This window comes from Camelina sativa, chromosome 18 (genome assembly GCF_030686135.1).
Source record: "Camelina sativa cultivar CO46 ecotype springtype chromosome 18, ASM3068613v1".
Classification (NCBI taxonomy): Eukaryota; Viridiplantae; Streptophyta; class Magnoliopsida; order Brassicales; family Brassicaceae; genus Camelina; species Camelina sativa.
This window is the reverse complement of record NC_141897.1, coordinates 17,452,351-17,463,068: the sequence shown is the minus strand read 5'-3', so window position 1 is coordinate 17,463,068 and position 10,718 is coordinate 17,452,351. Positions and strand designations below refer to the sequence as shown.

At 29.8% G+C, this 10,718-nt stretch overlaps 1 protein-coding gene across 1 annotated transcript; it reads left to right on the top strand.

Moving 5' to 3' along the window:
- The first annotated feature begins 6,563 nt into the window (after window positions 1-6,563).
- LOC147923018 (uncharacterized) lies at window positions 6,564-6,953 on the top strand. The gene has a single exon (XM_087497870.1). The coding sequence runs from the start codon at window positions 6,564-6,566 to the stop codon at window positions 6,951-6,953; it is 390 nt and encodes a 129-aa protein (XP_087353996.1).
- Window positions 6,954-10,718: the final 3,765 nt, after the last annotated feature.

Genomic DNA, 10,718 nt, shown 5'->3' with positions numbered 1-10,718 from the left:
CTGATTCCAACCATGAGACAATACAACATAATCTGTATTTTTTTTTTAAAAATTGAATATTTAAGAAAGATTTGTATAATTTATTTTCTTTTGTTTTTTTATGTTTTTACCTTTTACAAACTTTCTTAGTCCCATATCCATGATCCTCTATCAATCTGATCCTAAAAGACAAGTAGAGTGTGTTGCTGTTTTTTTACTTCTTTTTCTTTTTGTTCCCAGACAAATTTCCGTAGGATCTCGAGCTTTTATCATGGCCTTGGTTTTATTAAATTCGAAGACGGTACATATTTGGAGTCAATTCAGGTCAGAGAATAAGGGACTGTCCATAAGTATAATTTTTTGTTGTTGTCGACAAACTTATATCACTGTTTGGGCAGGATTTGTGTGTTTTATTAAATTCCTACCCAGACAACATGTGTTTCTCAACCTAAACCCTTACATAATTCAAATTTACTATTTAGATTTCGAATCATTACCCGTATTCCTACATTGACTCAAACAACGTTAGTCAACTGATAGATGTATCGATCCACTTAAGTGTATGATACCAATCCTGTGACATATACAGACTTTTTGTTGCAGACTCAACCAAATTATACTAGACAATTGAGAAATTCCCACTTACCTCATCCCTTCCAAATGGACATGCATGAAACAATCTTCCCGAACTTTTAGCAGTTGTCGATGCCTTCACTACAACAGGAACTCCACAATTACATCTCACTAGGTTTTACTCCGTGGTACACCACGTGTCTATTATTTTGTTGATATGATACTGTAATAGTTTTGTGGTGCTTGTAGTCGATGGTGAATTGCATATATATATATATATTGTTAACGGTTGTAGATAGGTTTTGTCTAAACTCTTGATTCGCAAGTTGAGAATATACATTTTATGATTTGGTTAGTTATAATTTAAGAATGAATGATATGTAATATTCTTATTTTGATTCTCAATTGATATTATTGGATTAATAGTGTACATTTAAAGCTAATAAGAACTTAGCAAATATGTAATCATTTATTAAACGCAAAGTAGATATTTCTTAAGATATGTTCATCTTGAATTAGTTGCTATATTATAGGGATGTGATGACAAAATTTGTGTTATCAATTCCTTTTGTCAAACACAGCCCAAAAAAATTGGCATGTAAATTAGATCTTTCCTAAGATACAATGGGCATTAATTGACATTAATTGAATGTAAATAAGTACACTATAGATTAAAAACCGGCCCAAAATATTCGGTAATCTTAAGGAGGATCCGGATAATTGAATCGGTTATAATTTTAGTTAAAAATCTGACCCGAAGTTGGCAAAAAGCCAAAAAGTGATGACACCCTATTGTAATTTAAAAATGTATTTCGAGATCTATATGTGGATATACTTGTTTGGTTATAAATATTCTAAGAAAAATTTTAAAATATATATCCGTTTATAAAAATTCAAATCACATCATATGCTGAAAAAAATCTAAAATTTTATTAACTTTATGTATTAAATAGTAATTAAAATAATTAAATATAAGATTAAATAAAAGTGCAAGGAGAATTATATTTTAGTCTAACATATTGATTTAAATTAGGTAGATAGTTTTTAGGAAATTAATATTATCAAATAAAGAAATGATTGTGTTTGGTTGTAAGGATTGTAGAGAATTTAGTTGAGACTTGTTTGGATACAAAGATAAGAGAGGATGACACAAAAATGTACTTCAAAAATGTTAAGATAGCTAGGGAGGCCTCTTCTTCGATTATCCATTTGAGTTTGTCGAAATCTCTAATTGAGGAGCACAAACACGAGCTCAGTAAACAAAGAGGAAGAAGATGAATGAATGAAACCCTAAATCGAATTTTCCCCCAAATAGATTCGAAGATGAAAAACGACGTCGTTTTGTTTAAGCACATGCCACATCAATATCAAACAAGCCATCATGTCGTCCGCGTAATCATATTTAGCAGTTGACTAACACTGTTTGAGTCAATGTAGGAATATGGGTAACGATTCGAAGTCTAGGTAGTAAATATAAATTATTTAAGGGTTTAGGTTGAAAAACTTAAAGATCTGTTGTCTCGGTAGGAAATTACACTTTCGAAATAGTACGGGTTGAAATAGACTATTTTCCCCTGTTTGGGCTAAAATAAGCGATTTGTTTAAATTCTATGGAAATCATGAATGAAATAGTGGAATAGTTTTCTTTATTAATCAAAGCATCAATTACCAAGTAAAAGAATCAAGCACAACGAATCAATCATAAACCCTAGCTGCATTTTAGAGTTGAATCATGCGTCTTTTTGTTTCGTGAAGTATCTTGTCTTTGCTCTCGATTTTATGTTGTACTAGATGAATACCCGGCTATGCACGAGCTTATGCCTTACCGTTTTTTTAACAATTTTGCTATTAGTTTGTTCTTAATATATGAAGATTTTTTTTTAATTGTAGAAATCTTGAAAAATATAATTTGACGTTGATTTTTTAAATACTTCACATAGGTTTTCTCATTTTGTAATTGAATTTTTAGATGCATGCATGAACAACTTTGTTTTGAGAGATTTAAACATTCTACAATTCTTGTCTAAAACGTCAAAAAATATATATCAAATGAAAGCTTGATCTAAGGATTCATATTTTGTAACAAAGAGTTATTTTGTGGAATAAATTTTACATTCATTCCAAAAAAAAAACTTAAGTATTTAGATATATTCATACTTAAGCTTCTCAATTAAAGATTAACATTTTCTTTTATCAAGAATTGCAGCTTAGCTAACTCTTTATTAGATATAATTAATATAGATATCTTCCTTTCATGTTAGCTCTTCAATTTCTTGAATATAACTCTAGAATTTGTTTTTTTAATAAGAATTTCATTTAATTGTGTTATTGAAAACTTCTAAATATTATAATATGGATACCAATATTCATGAATTTATTCAATTATCTTCCTCTTTGTCTCTGTATTTTTCTAAACCGACATTCTACATTTTTATTCAACTATCTTCCATTTGATAGTGAACAAAACTCTAATCTTCTTCATATATAAAAGTTTATCTTTTTATGGACAAACTTTCATGAATTTCTCTACAATACTAACCAATATCTCGATCACTGCTGTAATTCTTCAAAGTATTGACAAAATTGTAACGCGTAAACTATATGTCTATACATTCATGGTTTACGCCAAGAGGAAGAAGTGGCTCTTTGATTCACTCCTGATGCTCTTTTGTCTTTTGGTGATACATCTATTTTCCTGGGACATGTTTTAAAACTCTTTAAATATCTTACGCAAATATTGAAATTGTTTGTGATATGAAAAAAAGAATAGAAAGACATGGAAGATGTTTCATATTCCTTTTACTTTAGGTTTGTTTGCTTTTATTGAGGACAAACAGGTGGTACTCTCTCCACTGCTGATGTGTCAGTCAAATGGAGAGAGTTGGCATCTTTAATAGTATAGATTATGTCGAGATATCTCCCTTTTTATAGAGAAATATTTGTAACCCTAATTCTCATGGGATTTGGATCCGAGTAACCACCTCTTCACGAGATAAGATCGTTTCGAATACTCTCTCCACAAGATGGAGTCAAAGATTTTCTTGATAATGTCGTAACAAATCAGAGTCGGTCCCAAAATCCATTTACAATCCATATTGGCTTGATAATTACTGTTTTGGCTTGTATTTCCTCAACATTTTTCGTTATTGGTCATATTGGCTCGATGATTGACGTTACGGTCCGTATTGATGTAATCTTCTAAAAAATATATAATTTTCATATATATAGAATTATCATATTTACAAAATAATTTATCTATTATAAAAGTTTGAATCAATAACCCAAATTTGTTAAGATTTTAGATGACTTTTTACAAATCACAAACTAATAACACTAAACATTAACATAGTTTAACAAAATCTTGATCTAATAACAACATATTTTACATAACATTCAAAATCTTTAAAATTCTATTAAAATTCCATACCAATAATCCCAACAAAGATTGAAATTTTTTAGATCCGACCAGTAACCCGCGCATTTATCCAATTAAGATATGGGTAATTGACGTTTTTACTCTTAATGAGAATCTATTATTTTACCTAATTTCCAATGAAATGTAATTTTTTACAAAGGTAATGTTAGTTTTTTAGAAAAAACTTTTGGATTAATAGTAGAGATATATAAATTATTCCGATTCTTTTTAATTTTGAACAATTTCTGGTGACAGTTTTTTACGGAACACACAATACTTTTTTTAGATAGTAAAAAAATGTTTAAATACATCAGCTAAGAAGGTGATAATAATAATAAAAAAATATCTTATCAAAAACTAAAAAAAGAGGAAGATATATGGCCAAGAATAGCAAAGTTGTTGGTTTCAGTACTATTCGTTTGATGATCCTTTTGTTCATTTTGACAGGTAGTGATCTCACCAACGCCCCAATCTTTAATTTGTGTGTTTTGACCTTATAATTATGTGTTTCCCTTTTGTTCAAATGCATCCATAACTTTAATATCTTAAACAAAATCCATTTATTAAATTCCGCATGTCAAACGCAATTTGTTACGTTTGATATTGTGTTTAGACTTTGCAAAAAGATTTGATAGCTAGGGAATTAAAATACATTTTGTTATGAATAATGTTGTTAATTACTCCATAGTCCATTTTGATGTCTTTTAGGCTATTATAGACCCACTAGTAAATTTTAAAATACTTGGTTTCAAACCTTTTTTTTATGAAGTAAAAAAAAAAAAAATACTAGGTGTCAAACTTAGAACTCTGATATTTTATCTTATATATATATATATGTTATATCTTAAGAAATGGATCAATAACAAGAAATTATTTATTCATAACACATGATTTTTTCTATTTAAAAAAAAATTCAAAAATAAACATAATGTCTAAACTCTAAAGCAACTGAAATCAAAATCTCTCATGATCTTTTTGAGATAAATTGTGTGTGTTTTCAATTTATAGTGAAAATAATGTGTTTTTATGAAATGATCTTAGTTTAGTGAGAAATGATCTTAGTTTAGAGAGAAATGATAAGTCCATTTATGAATGTAGGGATATGGATGATGGATCGGCCAATTATGGTCCGATGTTAAAAAAAAAAAATTAAATTATACGTTTTATTTAAATGGTGGATATATTTCTCCACACATCAATGACAACTCTATTTGGCATAATTCAAGTACAAGGAATTAAGCCTTTGGATTGTAAAGAGCGAGTTGGCAGGCTTGCGCCGCATGGGACCTGTAATAAACCTGATGGTGCCATATTGTGTGGACGAAATTGCTTAAAAGAAGGTTATATCAAAGGAAAATGTGTAATGAAGGGAACAAGCAAAATTTGCATCTGCACCATGTGCTTCGTGTAATGAAGGGAACAAGCAAAATTTGCACATGCACCGCTAAAGACTTTCATGCTCTCAAATACTAAAGGTCTCATCGAAAATGGAAATCTGTGCTTCGTTTTTTTGTGTCTGTTTTGTTTGCTTTTTAAATAAGTTATTTCTGTTTTAAAATTTTATTATATAAAGTATGATTTCAAAAGTTACTAACTCACCGGAACGTAATATGTGTCAAATTATTAATCTGAGATTTTGACATGTGTAAAAGTTACTATTTAATAGATGATTTAAGATTGGCAAGGTATCTGCATTGGCAGAGATTTGCTAAAATCTCAACTGGGAAAGGTTATTGGCTCCAGTGCTGACACTTCAGTCTGGTATGATCCTTGGATATCCTTGACATCACGAGTAACACCTATGGGTCCACCACCACAATATTACCAACATATGCGTGTTAACGATTTACTTTGTCCTGACTCTAAGACTTTCGAGAGAAGATACGACATGTCATACCTTATCACGAGGATGAAATTCTCCTGCTCAGACTAAGCAAATTAGACGCCCCAGATCGCTACCTCTGGCTCTCTACCAAATCAGGTGAGTATACTGCTAAGTCAAGATATCATGAGGCATCAAAGGAAGGAAAGCGTCATACTGGCTCGGACGAGACCCTGAGAGACTTCAATTGGCTCAAAGATGTATGGAATATCCGTTGCTCCCCTAAAGTGAAGTTTCTCCTCTGGAAAGGTTTAAACAATGCTCTCCGAGTAGGGAGAAACCTGCAGGATAGAAACATCAAACCGAATGCTCTATGCCCCCACTGCAATGAACATGAATCATGTCTTCACTTGTTCTTCCTTTGCCCGTCGGCTAAACAAGTATGGAGCCTAGCTCCTTTCAAACAAACACCAAACCTAGATCTGATCACCAATATGCGGCAAGGTATCGAAGCCACTAATAAACTGATATGCTTACCCCCGAGTGGTGTATGCCAAGGAACCCTTTCGCCGTGGATCCTGTGAGCGCTTTGGGTCACCAGGAACAAGAAGATCTTCGAGCAAAAATCACTAAGTGGTCCGGAGACTATAACTACAGCCATACAACAAGCGAGAGAGTGGCTAGCAGCCCAAGATCTGCCACCCCAGACTCCTACTTCTAATCAGATCCACTCAAATTCGGTAGCCAGAACAGATACAATCCGTTGTTTCTCCAATGCAGCGTGGCGAGCTGAGTCGCTCGAAGCTGGATTGGGATGGATCTTCTTTTAATTGCTTACCGCTGTCGGAGATACAAGGCAAAGCACTGGAACAGAACGTGAGCACCCCTCTCTTGGCTGAAGCCTTGGCTCTTCTCTCTGCCCTCCAGCATGCCCTCGATCTTGGTCTCAAAAACATATCCTTTGCTTTAGATTCGCAACAGCTGATCAAAGCACTCAATTCAGAGCCCTTCTCCAATGAACTCTACGGGATTCACCACGACATTCTGCTTTTCTCTTTAGGTTTTAATTCTTGTACTTTCTCCTTTGTTAAACGAGAAAACAATCAGACAGCCGATTCTCTAGCTAAATCGGTTCTCCTTCCCATCCCGGTTTGTATCAATTGATTTAATGAAATCTCCAGTTTGACAAAAAAAAAAAGATGATTTAAGATTACGAGAAAAAACAAATAAAATTGTTTTAAATAATATTAACAATGTAAAACGATAATTATGTAATTTTTAAAAATTAATTCTAAGAGAATATATATATATATATATATATGATTCATAAAATTCGAAATTATAACATAATTTACTTATTTTGTTTTTAAGTTATTAATTCTACAAAAAAATTTAGAAGAGATTAAGAAAAATATATAGTAAATTATTAATTCTAAAAAATGTAAATACTCACTTCTATATAAACATAGATTGTCTGATATTTTTCTTCTAACAAAATAATTTATTCAAAAATATTGGTTTCAACTTTGTTATATTGGTGAAACATTTTTTAATGTAAAGGCAAATTTTCCTATTTTTTTAAACCAAAATATACTCATACATTCTCCTTTTTCAGTTTGGAATAGGTAAGATTAATATGTTGACCTAGAAAAAAATGGAAGATTAATATATGCATCTTCTTTTTCTAATACTGTATTTTAAAATTTATCGTAATAGTTTTAGATTGTTTTAATTAATTTATATTTTCATATTTGAATAATTAGAAATTTATATATTATCGTGCTTATAATTTTCTATTATTTCTTTAATTGTGCCAAATTAATTTTCTTCTAATTTCTCAATCTTGATGGGTTGGTCATATAGACCTTTTTATTGTGCAAACATAATTATTACCATTCGTTAAATCCCAAAAAAAAAGATAAAGAGGAGAAGATCATCAACCTAATGGTTCGATAAAATAGGCTAATCAAACACAAGCTTAGAACAAACATAGATAGATTGGAAAAACATAAATCGTTGTTGATAGATTCATAGGAACTCAGAGACAGATGCTACATTATGGTGTGTGAAAGAAACTTTCACAAATACATTGGAAAATTTATCATTAGTTATTATCAAAAGATTTTGTGACTTTGAAAAAGGATCTTTAGTTTCATTGGTTGATCGAGGTTCTTTCTATGGTGGAGGAGGTTGGACGCAAGGTTATCTCTCAAAAGGAGTAAGGTGTGGGAGATTGGACGCAAGGTTATCTTTCCAAAGAAGGAAGGCGGAGCCAAGGTTTTCTCCATCGTGGATGAGGATGGACGCAACGTTCTCTCCATAAGGGAGCAGGGCAAAACCAATGTTCTCTCCATGGTTGGTCATAGACTATTTTGATGTAATTTTTGTTATTTGAAATGTTTTTTGAGCCAACAATTTTAGTGATTAAAGAAACAATGCAAAAATGAAAATAAAGAGACATATAATAGTTGGCTTAATTTGTTCATATACATATTTTCAAGGTGGTGGTAAATAATATATTTGTAACATACAATATACGTAGGTGTAAAAATACACTTTTAATGGTAACATAAATAAAAGATTTGTATATGAATATAAATCAGAGTATTATAGCAAAATTGTTTTTTATAAATAATGTACAATAAATTTTCATATATTTTTATTAAATTTAATTTTATTTACAAGACTTTAAACCCGCACATCGGGCGGATCTTTATCTAGTATAGTATGTTTTGTAGATATAATTTTGCTTCAAAATATAAGATGTTTTTTCATCTCTATAAAAACATAACAATAAATTTATTTACTTTATTGCTTTAGGTGAATATTTTTTGTGAATATTTTTCTGGAGCATTTTGGAACTTATCAAAATTCAAAATAACAAGACATTTATTTAGATTTTAGATCAAAATAATTTTACAGCGAAATCTGGTTGATTATATTTTTTGTTTCGAGTTTGAGATCGGCGCTTAATATGAATCCCAATTAATTAATTTATCTATTTTTTTATTTTCTGAAAATATTTCTAAACCTAGCTTTTATTTCCATTGAATTCACAACTCTTTTATTTTAATCGCATGGTAATTTTTGATACAACATTTATGGTTTAGCTTAACTGAAAACTTAAAATTCTATTGAGTAAACTAGAATATATGTAGTTTGTAGTTTGTATAAAAAAATAATTTATTAAAGGCGAGTGTTGACTAAAGGACTCCTAGCCTTGAACTTCAAGATGATCACAATATAGTGTCAATTAATCAATACATTCAGATGACACTGTGGCGACAAGAACCAGTCCCTCAGTTTAGTTTATGGTTAACTAGAAAAAGTCTCATGCTATGCGTGGGTAAATTTATAATAAATTATATAATAATTTATAACTAATATATATTGGATTATATTTAGTTATTCTAAATAAATGTAATAATAATTATCATAAATATTGTAACTATCAATATTCAAATTATTTACTATTTATTCTATCACTGAATATTATACAAATATTTCATAAGTATTTTGCATAAAAAATATTAAAGAAAAGATACATGAATTCAGTTGACCAAAAGAGTATATTAATTCGTATTGATGTATTAAAGTAAATGTAAATCTTAAATGTATAATATAAAGTTAAATTATTTGATACAATTACTAAATATAATTCATTATAGAGTTATTCAATAAAGTTAAATTATTTGATCTAATTACAAAACTTAATATGCAAAGTATAATGTAAATTAAACATGAGAATTAAAAGATAAACACTCGGCTTATGTTCTTGATGGACATGATGAACATATCAAATTATGATGATCAATAAAATATTAAAATGACATGAATTCACATATTTAGTAGACTTTCTTCTCACTCTCACCATAGTTTACTATTTACTATTTAGTACATAAGTTTTTATAACCCTTTGTGAAGAGCAAAGGTAAATTAAGATTTTTTTTAGATTTGCATATCAAACTTTTTTAAACTTGACCAAAAAAACAATTGTGTGTACATATATGAGTAATATATGTAATATGTATATTAAAATTCTGACCTAATGGAAGATATAAAAGAAATAACCACAGATCAAAATAAAAGGTGGTAGTGATTTGAAGCAGCGCCAACCTAGAAATATCATATATAATACAACTAAACAAAAAGAAAACAATCCATCCACCGAGTTTGTTTATCTAAGTTTCTATTTCTAGACTTAAGGATTTGAGACTGCAGCAAAGGTACCATATCGATATGCTGGCATACGGTAGAGGAAGAGAGATTGAGGTTAGGAAGGGGAGACCTCAGCGCATTCCCAACAATAAAATATAATCTGCGTATAGTGTACTACATATATAAAAGGTGTTAATAGAGCAGACTCTTATTATTGCCAGTGCTCTTATTTTATAGAATTTGGTGTAGGTTAGACGTTACCACCATTCTTTCTTCCCAATTTTAGCAATGCTAACATTGTGATTGTTTAGAATTTGAAGGAAAAAATTAGAACATTTGTGGAAATCATGGATTATTTTACAATAACTGCTAAATCAATTGAAGTTATTAAGTTAATGTAGAAATTTAATAATATCAATTTAACCCAAACGTTAAGTTTAAGTGTGTACTTAATTAATATAAAAATTAGATATTGTTTTTATTTAAAGTGGGTGATGAAGATATATATATCATCAGGGAAAAAAGTTTAAAAATATCCCATCTATTTTTTATTTAGAAGTTTAATACCTCATATTATTTTATTAGAATAAAAATATCTCATTTAATTATTATTAGATAAAAAATACTTAATCTTTGTATTATTGGTAGATTTATACCTCTTGCTTAACATCCGTTAATGGGCGTGATGAAATCATTTTAATTAAAGTATTTAATAGATATTTGTGATATATTAAGTTGCAATGTAGATTATGTTAGGGTGGTCTGGTGGTA